We start from the raw sequence: 18,098 nt of genomic DNA on the forward strand, positions 1-18,098 counted from the left end.
GGCTGCTGACACCAAGGTCGTGGGATCGAATCCAGACACACTTCAATTTAGGCGGAGTGCGTAAAAGGGTCCCACAATGTTTATGTGCGTTATGATTCACAGAGAGAGTTAAAGCTAATCACTTGCCCTCCAATATCACACTACAGTCCACATGTAGCTACAGGCGCTAACCTGATGCAACATTACCACGCCACAGTTTTGCCGCGCGTAGGTGCAGTACCACTACAACCACTGCATGCTACTGCATGAGTACAAAACCGTGCTAGTGTATAGGTGAAATGGCACCTGTCAACTTCACTTTCATAGTTGTATGCACTGCCATTTACCATGGCGCTGGCCGAGTAAGTGCGCATTTTAGAAGGCATGTCTGCACGCTCGCCTGGCCCCACAGGTGACTGAGCATCTCCTTTCTTATCACTATTATACTGCACAACAAACCTTACTACCCTCGCATGCCTGGGTACCTTCGCAGAAATTTCTCACGTTCATCTAGTTCAATAAAATTATTACTTTATAAAACATTGGTGCGGTCCAAGTTAGAATATGCTGCATCTGTCTGGAGCCCTGGCATCGATTCACTCGTTTCAGATTTGGAAGCTGTGCAGAACCGCGCATGCCGTTTCATTCTTTCTAATTATCACCGAACAAGCAGTGTAACTGTCATGAAATCAAGTTTGTCCCTACCACTTCTTTCGCACCGCAGATCAATAGCCTCATTATGTCTTTTTCACAAAATTTACCACAACAGCTTTCTCAATCGTAAGTTACTGTCAGGACTATGTTACATATCAGCACGCGTTGATCACCGTCATAACGTTGGAATCCCATCTTGTCACACCAAATGTTTTCATGACTCATTCATACCCCGAACTTGCGTGAGCTGGAATCACGTTCCCCACGACATCGCAGGTATTTCTGATAATACTGCATTTCGTAAAGTCCTTAATGTTTCTTTCTCAGTATGTGTCGTTTATTACTGCATAAAAATTGCCTTTCACTGTCTACACACTGTTTTGATATATCCCCATTGCATTTATAATCTCATTGTCTTCCTGTGTTTTCACTTTGTCATGTATTCCTGGTTTATTTTGGTTTTCTCACCTTGTTGTTGCTGTTTAGGCTGAAATTTTTATGTATCCCCACTCCCCTCTGTAATGCCTTCGGGCCCTGAGGATACAAGAAATAAATAAATAAATAAATCTACCCACGTTAAAAGAGTTCTGTGAGCACACACTTTCTGTCAAGAATGCAAACACGGCTGTAAGCACGAACATCATGAGTGGGAAGCCCACGACACAGGCAATATACCTCCCTGCTTTTCAGCAACTTCATCACCGCTTCAGTCATCGCTGAAAATTCCAAATGACGAGCATCATTGGCGCACGCTGTAGACATTCGGCCTATGCCCGTGCAGAAGCTAGCTGAACGGGAGCGAGCAGAATGCGAACGCGGTCAGTCCAAGTGTCGACGCAGCATCATGCCCGCTCAACGCCACAGAATTGACTGAGCTCACCGTGGCTGCAGGGAGGCTGATGATGTGCTCTCCGCGGAAGCCTCAATGCCGTTTGAGGTGGCGCTGAAGGCGGACAGGGCAGTGTTGTCTGGCAAAGGAAGTACGACTGCGGAAGATACACAGATTTAGCATTGTTCACTACGTTATGCATGTAGCCAAGCACAACAGGACAAGCAACAAAGACAGAACAATGCACACAAAAAAAACAACATTGATTTATGCATGTCAATGCTAGCACGAGCCTTCCCTGAAGAAGTATTAATTATACTATTCCTAATTATTAACCCCTTCAGATACCATTTCTCATTTCGATTCAAAAGAATTTTCTTACGCCTAAATAGTATATATCCAGGCCTCAATTGAAAGCAAATTCATTAGTTTACTAATGAAACATCAAGCGGCCGTGCCTATGGTTAATTTCTTTGCACGCAAGTACTAAATGTTGCAAAAACTGCCAGAATAGTTGAAATTTAATGTTAAAATGCCAGGATTTATGAAATGGGCATCCTAGGAATCATGTAGTATTCATTTTCTTTTTTGGCATGAAAACATGTCTGAAATACAGCAAAAAAAAAAATAATCACAATGTTACTAGTGACAAAATATATATGTCCTCGAGAAAATGACGGAGGATGTGCTACCACGCTCATAGTTTTGAGGGCTATTATTCGTCACGTTCACTAGCCGACATAAAAAGTGCCCTGTTTGCAATATGAACAATGTCAGTCTGTCACACAAAGAAATCTGTGCACACACAGAGAAAAAGCTGAGAGTCTGCAATGCAAACAGTCTTGCACAGAGTGCCTTAAAGGTTAAAGACCCTTGGTAGGCTCGTTGCTAATGGCATTTTGATGAAAGAAAACCATAAAACAAAACTACAGATGCAACACAAACCTCTTATTGGGGGGGGGTTCTTCGTTATGTCTTCTCCTGGCCTATGTTTTCCACCAAGCACGCACGTAAGATGCTTTCGAATAAAGTGCGCTCATCCTGTTGATGCGTTTCTTACCTTTAATTCGTTCTTTTATTTTTGCACTTTTTAAATATGAAGCTTCTCCAACACATTACTTTCAACACATTAGGACTTTCAGTACTACTGAACATTATGAAACGTACAGCTGCATGTGACATTTCAAACTTTGTTGCACATTAAATGCAACGTTCCAGAAATGACCCAGATTTCAGTGTGGCCGGCTTTCTAACAACAGTTTGCTAAATTGTAAGGTTTAACGTCCCAAAGCAACACATGGGCTAGGAAGGATGCCGTAGCGGAGGGATCCGGATTAATGTAAACTACAAGAGGGTTTTTAATGTATGCTGACATTGCACAGCACACAGATGCCATTTACGTTTTGCCTCCATCCAAACGTGGCCATTGAGGCTGGCACTGAACCCGGTCACCCGGCTCAGTATTCAAGCACGCTATCCATTGAGCCACCACGACAGGTGTCGAAATAATGTAGCGGCTCATTAAAGGGGGGAGCCTGGTCTTGAAAAGAATTTTTATTAATGAAGTCACAGTTATGAAATTTTCAGGGCACATGCATTTTTGTGCGCTGATTCTAGACATGTCATTTAATTGCGTGTGAAACAATTCCTTAAGCACTTATGCAACTTCTATGCAAGCATTTTGCAAAGAGTTTTGAAGAAAATTTGCTGCCGGAAACTCGCTGAAATGTATGCAATTGGGTTCTCTTGACACCAAGGAATGCAATAAGGGTAAAATTATCATTCTGGCTATCATAGAACATGAGTTATCGGGTACTGAAGCTGCCACTTCAGAAAAAGGAATACACACTTTTCTTCTCATTTCTGAATTGACACCTTCAAAACCCTATAACTTAAGTTCTATGATAGGCAGCAAGACGATTTTACCCTTATTGCATTCCTTGGTGTCAAGAGAACCCAATGGCATACTACATTTCAGCAAGTTTCCCGCAAGAAATTTTTTTCAAAGGTCTTCACAAAATACATGCATAAAAATTACACAAGTGCACAAGGAATTGCTTTAGATTAAATTAAATGACATATTTAGAATCGGCACACAAGAATACATATTCCCTGAAGATTCCTTAACTGTGAATAGATTAATAAAAATTCTTTTCACGACCAGGCTTCCCCCTTAAGAGAGAGTGCCAAAGGTGCTCAAGAGGTTCAGAGGAGAAGTGTTTCCACGAAAACACTTACTGCCACTGTCCCGGACCTCCAAGTATGGCTTGTTGAGGATTTCCTGCATTGCAGAAGAAAAAATAACAAATGCGCTGGATTCGAAGTCCTTCAAAAAGCGCTCAGATCACAGTCACAACAGTGCACAGCGTGCGGACATAGGGCATCATCAGACACTCACGAAAACAGTGGCTACAGATCTTTCCAATACAGGCTTCCTGGGTGTTGCCATGTTGTTTGCTGGGCTGTTGCGAGCACGCGGTGCTAGCATGGCCGAAGTGGCAGCAAAACCAGTTTGCAACAGCCCAGCGAGAAGGTGATATCTCCCTCGCACCGAAGGAAAGGTCTATAAAGGGTGCCAAGTTTCAACTTAGGCATTGCAGTCCCTAGGGCCAAGCACGTGTACTAGTAGTAGAACACCGTTACAGTAAACTCTGATATAGTAAAGGTAAACCACAATTCCATTTTGCCTTCCATGGAAGACCACCTTTTTTTTTTGTTTATAGTAACGACAGCGTCTTCCCATGGCGACCAACGCCCCGCGCAATGATGACATCGCGGAGCACGCGCAGTATAGGACAGCTCGGAGCCACAGACAGGTAAAGGCATATTTCAAACCAACAGTCAGTGGGAAATGGATAGCAAAGTCAATAAAGTGGCGGTCTTCGAGATGGCTTAACCACCAGGCTCGTGAGCTGCAAGGAAAAGCCAACTTTGGAAAGGCCTTGGGGCCATGAGGGACAGCGAGTGACACACATGGGAAAAAGGGGGAAAAAAAAAAGCAATGTGGGCAGCTGAGTGTGCAAGGGTAGTAAACAGCACTGCGAGGTGTAGGGACGGGAGAAAAAGGGGTGGACGGTCGCAGCACTTGGTGGTGCGAAGCACGAATTAGCTTTTACTGCAGTTGATTATGTCACGCCCATTTCTTAACTATTGCCTCCTGAATGGCAATGAGGCTGCGGAAGTCTACGGCGGTATTCGAGGAAAGTTTTTTTGTTTCATATGGAATCAACTCCAGTCACTTTGCGTTATATTCGTGCAGATCCTTCCACAACACTTGAGTGAAACTGAAAATGTGATAACATAAAATGTAATAATTGAAAAGAACCAGCATATAAACTGATAATGCAGGGTAAAAGGTATTTCTATGTGGTTTTCTCAACCAACACTGTGTTTAGTAATAGCCGAATTACCAGACAGCATCCCGAGACCCATTTCATCACCAACTAAAAAAAAAAACACTAATTCCAGAGTAAAAACACTAAGTAAAAACACCAATCAGAGAATTGGTGGCATTTATTCTACGTTCAATCGTCACTCAAGGAGTATTTCGACTCTTGAGCTGGTGCACGCTCATCCCACAAGAAGTCGTGCAGCATGTCCGCTGTCCCCGCTTAGCCGTTGTTCCGCACTTCCATCACATAGCAGAGCAGCTCTTCTTTCAGTTCGGGAAACTCGCGCGGCTTGCCTCGGAAAATGTGCTTTTTGCACCTTATGTTCCTCAATGCATCCTCTCGGATGCACCATCGTCGGACGCACTTCTGGGACACGTCAAATTTCCTGCCCGCCGCACGTTTTAGTTATTCGAGAGCAAACTCCCAGCCATGCAGCTAATAAGGCGCTTGCCCATCGTGCTCAAATGGCAATGCTCAGCGGCAGCCCATGAAAGCCACTACTGCGGTGAACTCGCACGCTACCACAACTCCCGTGCCATTGACAGCCTGGAGCTGGTGCTGGTGATACTGAAGCCGATATGGACAGCAGGAGCTCATGGCTGAGGAAAAAGTTGACGACGATGATCCGTGCCTCAGGCGCCATCCATGGGTGGCACCTGGAAGCTCCTGTGCGCATGTGCGGCCTCCGCGATGAAGTGCACAGCTGCTCGCAGCCGGAGCCAATCACAGAGGCAGTGGCGCGTGCATTTAGAAGGCTATTCCCGCGTGGGTCATGGAAAGTTTGGGTGTGGCCCTACACGTATTTTTTTTTTTAATATTTGCTTTGGGAAAACAGGGTGCGGCCCTTACAGAAGAGAAATCAGAGGAGAATCAGAAGAGAAAAACGCATCTGTGTGCAAAATTTCATGAGATTCTAGCCATAAATAAAAAAGTTAGTTTTAAGACCCTCATCCCCCTTAACCATAGGGTGCATGTCTCAAATCTCTTCTTTGACTTGGTGCAGTGCGTGTGCAATGTAATTGACATGTTTGAAGAAACATGAGACTCTGGAACGTGGTGTTCATGTATGAAACTTGGTTAGTTGTTACGACTATCAGACTTTCATACTGGACCCCATTGGACCACAAGCTGCAGCAAGCATTCATAAATTCATGCTGAATCATCCCACTGTTAGTTTCCTCCACAAAGCTTGCACTCGGGATCACAGGTCAACAAAAGAATCAGTTCAGGGGAGACAGGTCATCGGCAGGGATCGGATGTTTCGTCCATTTAGAAAAAAAAATGGCCGAGTCAGGCACATTCGCTCGAATGCTCTCAATATTTTCTATGTAAATTCTCTTGAGGTGTGGCTTCATTGGAGTTGTCTTGTCAGGGATGCCATATTCAGTCGATTTAGAGATGAAGTCCTTAACTGCTGGATGATCCAGCTTGTGAGAGGAAGATGTCAGCACTCGCCAGTGTGGGTGCTATCGCCCCCCCACGAATATCGTGGCAAATGGTACCATAAAAACCGAAATATAGGTCGAACTTTTTTTCAAAAAACCATGGGAAAAAGTCGACCCCCGTCTTATATACCGGTCACTGGCAGAAAAACTACGGAAGTCTTGCAACAATGGGCGGCTGAAGTCAACAGCCTCCATCACCATCGCCATCAGCAGCAGCGCGGTATGGCGACGTTGTGACACCGCCAGTTTGCGTTTCCATTGTCACAAAGTTATTTTGGTTTGTGGCTGGGTGTTGTCGGCGTGGAAATCTCTCCCCACAGAGATGGTGTGCAAGTCTTTTAGAAAATGCAGCATAAGCACTGCGCTAGACAGCACAGAGGATGATGCTCTATGGGACGTGGGCAGTGAGATGCAATTGTCATCCGACTTGAGTTCGGACGTCTCTGATGACTCGGAGTAATACTTGCGCACTTCGTACCCTTCTCCGTGCTGTACACCCGGCCAATTCTCTTACAGTATCGCGCGACCATTGCTTTGCGTGTTTGTCAGCACCTTATCACGAAGCGGCGAAAAAATTAAGAGTAAGCGCATGTGTACACATCTGTGTATCACGCTTGTTTCGCCGCTCAGCGCCGTTAATAAGGTGAGGTTAATAAGGTTAATAGGTAATACGAGCAGCATCTAAATGAAAATATATACTGTCACCATTGTGCAACCAGTTGAGTCGCATTGATGTAAGGGTGTGACTCGGTACTTTTGCCACTGAGAAAGATTTTTTTCATTGTTAGAATTGGTTAGTTGAGGCGTTGAACTACATTCCAGTCTGACCTACATTGCGGTTTTTACGGTAGGTCGGATGAATTAAATTTTTGTCTGGGCTTGTTGGTTGTACTCAGAGGAGTGAGGAAGCCCGAACAGACGAGGACAAATCGAGAAACCCATCCCGTCAGTTGTGCCTCTACCCCGATCTGTTCTCGCTGCCTCCTCCAAGCAGTGGCGGGCACTCCTCACCTCAGGCACGAGGCGCAGCATGTTGTCGAACCACATGTCCGCCTGGCGATGCACCTGGTTGGCTATGGCCCTGGCGGTGGCAATGGAGTGGTCCATGGTGCACTGCAGCTCACTCACCATCAGCTCCAGGTACCTGCAGTCCAAGGGGCACACCATCACAAGACTGGAGGAAAACACCTTGTCACAATGAATTACGATACAGCGAAGTAAATGTAAAATGCCTTTGGTCACACTTTCTTTCAAGGGCATCCTACTGTTGCACCTGAGCCAAAGCACAACATAATTAGCATCAGAGTTTTGTTTGCATGTAGCTTGTACAACTATTAACCTGGCCTTCCAAGCACTTGAATCACCCAACATGCAAAAGTGGCCAGTTTGCTTGTAGCCTGTAAAACAGCCACGAATGGTGAAAAAAGCAACTCTTAATGAATAACTGAAAAATAGAAACGAAAAAAGGTTGTTACAAGATACGATAAAGCAAAATATTCAGCATTATCTCTGCGCAAAAAGGGGAGTGCTGCCGAGAAATATTGCAAACCAAGAGTCAGATTCCTTCTCCCATTATTTATTTATTTATTTATACAGAATACCCCTAAAGGCCCTCGAGAGGGTATTACATGGGGGGGGGGGGGGCAGAGGCAATTGAACAGAATAAAAAAAAACCACAAATATAAAACAAACAACAAAAGCACAAATAAGACACTTTGGATGAAATAAGTAAGCAAAAGAATCAATCAAAAGCACAAATAAGACACTTTGCATGACATATAAGTAAGCAAAAGAATCAAAAGAATGGCAGTGCGGCAAAGAACAAAGATTACTGCAGTATTAAAATTATACAAACAGAACACTAATACAATGAATCTTTTTAGTAACATACCCTGCAAAAAAGGAAGCCATGAACAAATAAAATAAGAATGTATGCGAAGAGTTAAGCAGTAGTTATTGAAGATATAAGTTTAAAATATTTATCAGGATAAGTGGTGGTTGCGATATGTGAAGGCAGAGTGTTCCAGTCAGATATTGTGCGTGGTAAGAATGAATGCGCATAGATAAATGTTCTGCAAGTGAAACATCTAACTTTAAAGGGATGATCGCGGCGGTCAAAAATCTCTAACATAATGAAGGAGGTGTTCTGTCATTTTTACGCTGCAGAACCTAACAAGGCCGGGGTGGACCGAAGAAATTGAACCTCACCACTCAGATGTGTCTTTCGTGAAAGTATTCGTGAAAGTACTCGTGAAAGTACTCGTGAAAGTATTCGTGAAAGTATTCATGGTGTTATGCAGTTCAGAACGAAAAGACTGCACACACCGTCGCAGAAATCAAAGCAACATAGTAAGCTGGAACAAAGACAGCAACTAGCATAGTACGGCAAAGAACCAGAATAGGATTGAAAGTTTAAAAAAGCATGAAATAAATAAAGCATTGACTTTAATTTACTAGGCAAAATAGCCCTCCCGACAGCCCAGGTTCAAAGGAGATGTCAACAAAAATAAAATAACAGAACATGTTTTCTGAAGAGCTTAAATGAACCGACAACTGACCAGACCATTATGTGAGTTGCGATTGCACTGATGGGATATCTTGCCTCATCTATTTTTTTTTGGCTTTCTTCCTCTCACAAAATTCCTAGACCCTTCTGAGAAACAGCTAACTATTGATGCAGGCACAGACCGGCCGTCGAGGAAATGCTATGTGCCATTTAGAGGCCGCCAGCGAACGAAAAAGCAAAAAGTTTCTCTCATGACCGAGGCTGAAATCCTTAGGCCTGCCAGGGCCAGGCGACAAAGGCTGTGTGGCACACATCGGGCATGCTTAGTTTCACGAGAGCTGCTTCCAGAACATTTTAGCACCAGAGCCATGTTGTCCAATTCAGTCCCATGGCGAGACATATCACGCGACTAGATAAGGCAACGCCGCTCCAGTGCTAAGTGTCCTAGAAACTCGCCACCCCATGGCGTCACATTTGGTGGGAGATTTCTGCGAGCCTAGAACGCAAAGTCACATGACCACAGTCATGCCACTGCCTCTCGCAAATAACAACAGCGGCAGTGACAAACAGTTCTCGTTGAGTCATGTGTCTTCCCATCAAGGGTAACCAATAATAAATACTTTTCGCTTCACGCCTAACACAGGAAGAAAAAGCAAACAAAAAGAAAGGTGCTTAGAGAGCAGAAAAGCAACACATCTTTTGAGTCATGGCACTGCAATGTTTCGCTCTTTCCACTCATACCGGATCGAGTCGGGGCTGAGCGTGGTGCCGGGAAGGAGTGAAGAGTTGCGTGGACGCCCCTTCTTGGTGCGAGGCATTTTCACTTCACACTATCAGTGCAGGCTACGTGAAGCAGGGGAGGATGAGTCAGCAGCGGGAGGTAGGCTACCTGCCAGAAAAAGTAAATAAAAGAAAAAGTAAAACGGCCCGAAACAGCTCCGTTTGAGCGGCCACTTCACTAACGACAGCGCCAAGGCCTCGTACTACAGCAGAACGGGCTCTTAGCAAATGCTTGCGTATCGAAGCACGAAAATAAAGAGGCGCCTACCTCGAACTCGTTTCAAATTGACGGCCGGTCCGGCGGGATGTCACCTTCACTAACCAGTATCCGGCGACGCAGTGTCCAGGCCCGAATCGCCCGAGTCGCCCGAGTCGCGCGCTGCCCGTTTTTGAATTAACGCGGACCAGTGCGCGGACACATTGGACTAAGGGCACAACAATGAAAAAAAAAATTCTTTCTGCGATGACTTGTGCAGTGGCGCTACAGTCGTGTAGCAAATTCTAATACCACTTTAGTTCAAACGTTAATTAATTTTAATTAGAATAAAATATTTTTAACATATTTTTTATTGAAAATAACACTTCGATTTTTAATTTTTAACAAAAATACTACTGGCACTAAGACCGTCTTGCCGCTGCTTACCTCTTCCACCCTACTGACACTCGTACGTCTAGGCTGATCTGTGCATGGCGTAACATTTTTCATCTGTCTAGACGTGGAGGCGCGCCTAAAATACTGGCACTATATTCTATATTCTAGCCATATATTCTATATTCTATATATATAGCCAGTATATTCTAGGCACTATAGCGTGGGTGATTGTCGTCTTTGCTAGCGCGTCGTGTGCCGGATCAATTTTGATTCATCATGCCGTTGGAAAATTTGGAAGAGGAGAGTCTGGAGAAGAATCCCAACCTCGAGTTGGCGCAGATGAAGTTTGTGTTGGCCCATCATGAGCCCAAGAACGACAAGATCAAGCAAGACCTCATGACGGCGATCACCGAGCACAGTAAGCACCTGAACTTGTTCGCGGTCGGTCAGCAGTACAGTTTCCTTTTCCGGCTGACCCGTGAAATGCCGTCGTGATAATAAAACGCGTGAACTATGTTTCTCGTGCGAGCGGTGTATCGAGCACTTTCTGCCGCTTGCGAATGGGTCTCGAGTTGTCTTGGGGAGAAGTCCTGTCAAAGTTCATTGAAAGACTTGCGGTATAGCATAGGTGGAGTGCAAAAGAACATAACATTCAAGGCATATGATTCGTCTGGACGTCACACGACACGTTAAAGATGCAGACCACCTCGAGAGCGGGCTCATAAGTGCTAGTTAGTATGATCCGTGCCTTGTACGCAGCCTTCAAAGCCGCGACTTATCGCAGTGACTCAGCTGGATAAGCATCTTCGATATTTTGCAGACTCCGATGCTTTCCGTTAAACTTCCGGGCGTTGCTGTTTGCTAATTATCTTTCGTTTAGTTGGCTATTTCATTTTACAAACATATGTGCACCGGTCAACATGCGTTGGCTCGTTAATCTCCACCGCCAATGTGTGCTACTCACCTCTGTAAACCTTAGGGCATTGGCTACCCCTCTGAATGCTACCTGTCGAAATAGACATGCCTGGCTTGTGGTACTGGCACACGATGCCAACCAGGCGATATTGAAGAGCTCCAGTGCTTAATGACCATAAGGAACGGAGCAAACATAGTAGCGCAATGCTGCAAATTTTGGTCTGGGAGTAAAAATCTTAAAACAGCTAACTTGTCAATTACTTTGTAGCTTTCTGTGTTGAGATTCACTGCGTCTCAGGGTAGGCAGCCTGTACACACACTATCAAACAAACTCGAAATGTGTGATCTCCACGTGTGGGTTTCACAGAGTTGAACAATGAAAGTTTGCCGTGAATTTCGCTGTATTTTCATGAAGTTAAGTTTCTGTGTGGCGTGCAGAATGCTGGCACTGGCTACGCTGATGTCTGTGTATGACACTGTTGATGGGGAATGCATTAATACTACCGAAAGTATGGCTATTCTCACAACTGAGCTGGATACAATGTCTTGCAATGGTGACATGTTTAACAAACACCGGCTTGGGGCTGGGGTGTTCAGGGTGCAAATGCTCAGTCTGCAAATGTAAGACAGTGTGTGCATTGAATCAATGCCAAATAGTCTGAGAACACATGTTCTGTCACATCCCGACATATTTCCTTCACACACGAGGTGCTTCTAAAGTTCCTTTTGGAAAGAAAAAAAAAAATTCTGGACTCATCGCAAAGTGCACAAGTCTGCCCTGCCTTCTTCAGTTTTGCAGCACTTACTCTCTCAAACTAATAAAATCTTTGAAATGACTCATTGTTCACTACTAGCGCTTGAGCATGTTTGCTAGTTGTGCACGTCTTAGCTTCATTTATTAGCAGTTTAGAACTTTCTTGTGAGAGCAACTTCGAGGATGGGTCTGTAAGCACGCCCATTTCTTATCCTACAAGCTGATGCAGCCCTTAAAACTCTTTCAAACAAGTTTTGAACTTTTGTTGTTTTGGTAGTGTTGATAACATGAACACACGGTCAGTATGGTGAAGCATTTTAGTTCGAAAGGAACCTGCAAGGTCTGTGAGACACCACTCATGAAGGCAGTGGGTGGGATGAAGGGAATAGACAGAAATGAAAGTTGATAAATGTATAGCCTGAGTACGTACTGTTACTACATAGCAAGTAACAGCGTACTAGTTGTCCGGACAATTTCTGCCTTCATAAACCTCCTATTGCTATCGCTTTAAAACAAGAATTTCAGAGCTGCCATGGTGGCTCAGGGGTTATGGTGCTCAGCTGCTGACCTGAAAGACGTGGGTTCGATCCCAGCTGCGGCAGCTGAATTTCGATGAAGGCGAAATTCTAGAGGTCCGTGTGCTGTGCGGTGTCAGTGCACGTTATAGAACCCGAGGTGGCGGAAATTTTCGGAGCCCTTCACTACGGCGTCCCTCATAGTCTGAGTTGCTTTGGGACGTTAAACTCCAATAAACCAACCAATCGACTTGTTTGCAGACATGGCCCCTTTCTACGAGGAGACCTGTGCTGAGCTTGGCTGGCCCGTAGACCAGCGTCTCCTGAACAACATGAAGACAGCCAACACGGCCGAGATTGCGCGGCTTGACTCTGCCATCGAGGATGCCGAGAAGAACCTGAGCGAGATGGAAGTCCGTGAGGCCCACCTGGCCAAGGCTGAGTACCTCAGCCGCATAGGGGACAAGGTGCGTTGCTGGTAGAAAGAGGAAACTTTCCGGGCCTGGGTTGCAAAATTGAATCCCAGTTGCAGAAGCTGCATTTTAATGGAGGTGAAATACGAAAGCACCTCTGCACTGTACTATCACTGAGAAATGAAACGTGAACAAGACAATTGAACCACGCACTGGAAAATGCACAGCTCTTAGCCAGGGGAAGCTGTATACTAGCTCCTGCTATTTCAATTTCGAAGGCATAAAGTCTCTTGTTATTGAACCGCGCTTGTATTTCCAATACAGGAGCTAATATGTTGGTGTTTTTGTGTTGCCACCTCAGTTTTCTTGTTCGCATTTCATTCGTTGCTGCTTTCATTTGTTGCGTTGCGTGCTGGCAGGAGGCAGCACTGACGCAGCTGCGCAAGACGTACGACAAGACGGTGTCTCTGGGCCACCGTCTCGACCTGCTGTTCCACCTGATCCGGTTGGGGCTGTTCTACCTCGACCACGACCTCATCACGCGCAACATCGACAAGGCCAAGAGGCGAGCACTGCGTTTCTCGGAGGCACCCCTCCCTCCCCCTCCTGGACTGGCTTTTTGTGCTCCTCTGTTTGTACTCTTCTTCTGGATCCTGCACGTCCTGCTTAAAGGTGCAGTGACGAGGAATCTGAACTCGTCTCTTTGCCACAGGAACTCAATCTACACATTCCCAGCATTCTTGGAAAACTTCGATTTATTGCCCTGTGTGGCCGATTTCCCTAATTAAATCGAATTAACATCTGGCTCCCGCCTTTTTTTTTAGTTCTCCCCCGTGCGGTGGGCGGAGTCGACCAACGCGTGGAGTGCCTTTCACCCAGTCCCATGGTGGCATGCCGCTCTGCCATCGGCGGAGTAATACATAGTAGTCCGTAGTAGCAAATAGTCTGGGCGTATTTTTATTTCTGCGGGCTTATTTTGCGGCTATATTATCTGTGAATGAAACTATTTATTCACGGAAACCTAAAAAAAAAACAAAATAAAGCGAAAGCAAAGCCTCCACGGAGCTGGCTGAAAGGTACTCCACGCGTTGGTCGACTCCGTCCACCGTACGGGGAGAATTCAAAAAATAAAGGCGGGAGCCGGACGTTAATTCGATTTAATTAGAGAAATCGGCTACACAGGGCAATAAATCGATGTTTCTAAGAATGCTGGGAACGTGTAGATAGAGTTCAAGCGGCACAAAGACGAGTTAAGATTCCTCTTCAGTGCACCTTTAAGCTCCACACTCGCTGACCCTCTGCTGTTGCACATACCCCTGCTGTTGCTGCTTCCCATGTCTGGCTCTCTTGCCTCCTCTGTGCCGTTCTCTTCCTTGTTTCATGGCCTCCCGTTTGAGAAACTGCGCTGTCTTCCAAATGTCCTGCTTTTGTTGCTCTGCTGTCTTCTGTTGAACTTCCGGTGTCCTTCTTCACGGGTCTCTTCGGGGCTTGTTTTGCCTCTTCATTTCAGTTTCTTCTCATTTGTCGCAATGGTTTTAGTTGGTGCTTCCCATTTAAGGTGGGAAGCTCGACTTAGAAAAAAATTTTTGTTAATAAAGTCAGTTATGCAGCTTTCAAGAAACATGTATTTTTTTGTGCTGATTCCGAATGTGTGATTTAAATTTATGTAAAACAAGTCCTCGTGCACTAATATAATATGTTGTGTAACTTTTTGCCGAGAGCTTTCAATAAATTTTGCTGCAGGAAACTTGCTAGGATGCACGCCATTGGCTTGTCTTGACGTCAAACTATGCAATAAGGCCAAAATTATTATCCTGCCTATCATAGAAGTTGAGTTGCAGGGTTTTGAATTTGCCACTTCACAGAGGGGAAGCAACTGATGATTTCAAAATCCTGTGACTCGTCTTCTATGAGAGGCAGGATGGTAATTTTGCCCTTATTGCATAGCTTGATGTCAAGAGAAACCAATGGCATGCAGTCTAACAAGTTCTCTGCTGTAGAATTTCTTTCAAACTCTCGGCAAACGTTATCTAACATATTGCATAAGTGCACAAGGACGTGTACATGAAATTAAATTACATATTTGGTATCAGCACGCAAAAATGCATGTTCCCCGAAGATTTCATGGTTGTGACTTCATTAATAAAAATTTATTTCTAAGACCCTCTTCCCCCCTTAAAGCACTGGTTGCAGGTTCCCCTCAGAACCTCCCTTGTCTCCCTGTAGGGGGCCGTACTGATAGCCAGCATGCCAACAGAGCAGTGTTGTTCTCTGAGCGGTTTTCTGCAGTGACGGAACTTAAGTGACTCCGGAAAGCATGGCTGGCCGCTCTGCATGTGATCAGTGTCTTTACTGGGTTGTATGAACAAGTTCCTGCAGTCTTTGTTGAGAGCGCTGGTGTAGGTGTTGAATACTGTGTTCATTCACATCACTATGTAAGATCGCCGGAGAACCAGAAGTGCAGACTTCAGCCTCGTCACAGTTCTTGCTGCCAACGCCAGTTAGTTGTTGAGTGGGTGCGATACGTATGACGAGCGCTGCATTTGCTACTTTTGTCTGCTTTGGATCTGTAGTTTGGGTTTTTCCACTCGTGTGAAGTAAGTTACATAGCGATTGGTGACAAACCCTGTGTATTTTTAAGCCCCTGCCTGAAAAAGAAGAACGAACAATAAGGTGAGCACCCACTGTGGCAACTTAGTGGCTGTCATGTGTGCCTGCTCAATGCAAGGATGCGGGGTCGAATCCCAGCCTTGGCAGCCACATCTCACTGCTGGCAAAATGTAAAAACACCAGTTTGCTGTCTGATGTCATTGCAAGTTGAAGGAACACTCAGGACAGATCGAAGTTGACCTGGGCTGATAGATTACTACGTTTTAATGACAAAGGGACTACCTTCACTGAAAACGGAAGCTTTTGTTCATTTGGAGAAGGTTGAAAAATCAAAAAAAGGGGTAGCCATCACCATCTGTTCTCACAAACACTTCATCGAAAGAACAAAGACTTCATCGAAAGAACATACGCTCCTCAAGCCACGACCGTGTATGCAGACGCGTCTTGGAGAGGAGGAGACACCAAAATCGCTGTGGCGGCGGTGGTCGATTCGTCTTTACGCGAAATGACCAGCGCGTCTCTCCGAGGCTGCACAGCTGCAGAGTCCGAGGAAGTAGCCGTTGCTCTAGCGGTGGCGGAGGGCTATAGAACCGGGCGGTCGCTAACAATACTCACCGACTCTCAAACAGCCTGCCGAAATTACATGAATGGCAGGATAGGTCGTCACGCGCTCCGTATACTCCTCGCAGCGAGCGACAGAATTAAAAACCAGGAAGAACAAAGCGACAAGATCCCACACAAAATTGTGTGGGTACCGGGGCACACGGGGGTGGCAGGGAACCAAGAGGCCGACAGGATAGCTCGAGGATACATTACTTTCCGAGCATCCGATGAGCCCGCGGAACTCGCGCCAGCACCCAGGGATTACTCGGCCATACTACAAAACTACAGAGGCAGAAGATTGCGGTATCCCCCACCGCACAAATCTCTCAGCAGAGAGGAAGCTGTCACTTGGAGACAATTACAAACAGGCTCTTTCCCAAACCTACATATACTAAACAAAATGCACCCTACCATATACGCGGACAAATGTCCCTGGTGCGACGGAAAACCTACTCTCTATCACATCACATGGGCCTGCCAAAAGATAGACGTGGTCCCCAAAATACAAAACCCGAGTGCGGAGCAGTGGGAGACTCTGCTGTCCAGCGACCGCTGTGAAGACCAAGAAGGTCTGGTACAGCGAGCTCAACGGGCGGCAGTGGCCAGCGGAGCCCTGGACTGAGGGCAACCGACCACTGATTAGAGGCGGACGACTTCGACAGAGAAGACTCCTGGGGGTAAAATCAAGGAGAAAACGTCTCTGAAGATGCTCCCAAACCGCAGGAAAAAGGACTAGAGTAAAATAAAGTTTTTCCTTCCTTCCTTCCTTGAAAACTTAGCTAATTATCCCATTCACTACTGTCATTTGTGGGACACCCTTCGATAATAGCTATGTAAACTTGCCTCCGTAGTATCCGTCCGGAGGCAAGCGAGTTGCATGCATTGGCTGCGCTGTATTGTAGTGATGATGATGATGATGTCCTCAGGCTTAATGGCACAAACCCTCAAGTGCAGCCTTCGTCGTTTACCTTGGTGAAGCTTTAATCTAATCCTGTATAACTGTAAAGCTAATGCTGTATGGGTAATGCTGTATATAACTAGGAGCTTTTTTCTGCACTTTGTCCAACTTGTTTTTTCACGAACGCCACAGCTAACTTTGTATATTTAGGTGCCATTTTTCTTATATGCGCTGTTCTTCCTCATCAACTCCAGTTTGTCTAATTTACCCGTTTCTTGTACCTCTCCCCTCTATAATGCCTTAATAGCCCTGAGGGTGTAGTAAAAAATAAATAAAAACCTTTCCAACTGATGGGTTTTCTTTCAAGGCATTTTAGAGAAAGCAAAATTTATGCCCTTTACTTTTGAATTAAGGTTAGGGCAAGGTTACACAACGTCTATTTGTAACGTTCCGAAAGCGATAGAAAAAAAGATGCATTTAGAACAATACCGGGTGTTTCAGCAAACACTTTCAAATTTTCAAAACTAGGCTTTTTCGGGTAAAATATGGTTTTTTCGGCAAAGTACTACCAATTCTGGCGGAAACCAGAAAACCGATGAATCGTGTTAAGTAGTAGGCTGGTTAACTAATTTTTAATAATTAACTTTTTAACTAATAGAGTTAGGCGCCTAGCTGCAGTTAAAGATTTGTAGACGGTCGTTAGTGATAGCCATATCAGTCTTTATAATTTCGAAAACACGATTACCCTTGGCGCTGTGTATGGACAAAGTTTGTTTCTTTTCGTCTAGTTACGTGCGCTGGAGGGGTTGCTTTGCCTGCATTCTTTCGATAACGCATGTATTTTCGCACGATGCAGCCAGATTTCGTCGAGCCACTGCAGCGAGGGTAATCGCATTTTCGAAAAACTAAAAACTGATATGGCTATTACTAACGACTGGATACAAATCTATAACCGCAATCAGGCGCCTAACTCCTCTATTTCCAACACCAGTAATACTATGCCACAAAACTATTTTAAGCATGAAATGCTTTTAGCTCCCGTTGTCGGCAGTGTGGTGACGTCACACCGAGACCGAGAGCCATCATCCGGGCACTGAAATCCACTCATCCGGGCAGTGAATTCCACTCATCCGCGCACTGAATTCCACTCATCCGGGCACTGAAATCCACTCATCCGGGCACTGAAATCCACTCATCCGGGCACTGAATTCCA

General features: G+C 45.3%; 2 protein-coding genes and 1 pseudogene across 4 annotated transcripts in view; 2 read left to right on the plus strand and 1 right to left on the minus strand.

The window, feature by feature from the left end:
- The window catches only part of LOC149360692 (uncharacterized), a 28,681-nt gene extending 18,646 nt beyond the window's left edge, over positions 1-10,035 (minus strand). Inside the window, exons 1-5 of the mRNA XM_089572458.1 lie at positions 9,854-10,035; positions 9,547-9,694; positions 7,311-7,443; positions 3,701-3,743; positions 1,514-1,619 (exon numbers count right to left, since the gene is read on the minus strand). Of these exons, the coding sequence (XP_089428584.1) occupies positions 1,514-1,619; positions 3,701-3,743; positions 7,311-7,443; positions 9,547-9,623 (359 nt within the window). The 5' untranslated portion in view covers positions 9,624-9,694; positions 9,854-10,035. The remainder of the gene's footprint in view (positions 1-1,513; positions 1,620-3,700; positions 3,744-7,310; positions 7,444-9,546; positions 9,695-9,853) is intronic.
- The window catches only part of LOC149360691 (sulfotransferase 1C2-like), a 126,867-nt gene that overhangs the window by 80,934 nt on the left and 27,835 nt on the right, over positions 1-18,098 (plus strand). The window contains exon 1 of one of the 2 annotated variants that reach the window (XM_089572457.1): positions 13,241-13,339. The exons of the other annotated variant lie outside the window; for it this stretch is intronic. The gene's annotated coding sequence lies outside the window, so the exon portion shown is untranslated. Of the gene's footprint in view, positions 1-13,240; positions 13,340-18,098 lie in introns of those variants that run through there. 2 annotated transcript variants of the gene reach the window in all.
- Positions 10,373-13,562, plus strand: LOC149360693 (26S proteasome non-ATPase regulatory subunit 6 pseudogene; annotated as a pseudogene). Its single transcript, XR_016288203.1, has 3 exons — positions 10,373-10,595; positions 12,623-12,828; positions 13,194-13,562. The product of XR_016288203.1 is annotated as a 26S proteasome non-ATPase regulatory subunit 6 pseudogene (transcript).

This window comes from Amblyomma mixtum, chromosome 2 (genome assembly GCF_055824585.1).
Source record: "Amblyomma mixtum isolate Tamu chromosome 2, ASM5582458v1, whole genome shotgun sequence".
Classification (NCBI taxonomy): Eukaryota; Metazoa; Arthropoda; class Arachnida; order Ixodida; family Ixodidae; genus Amblyomma; species Amblyomma mixtum.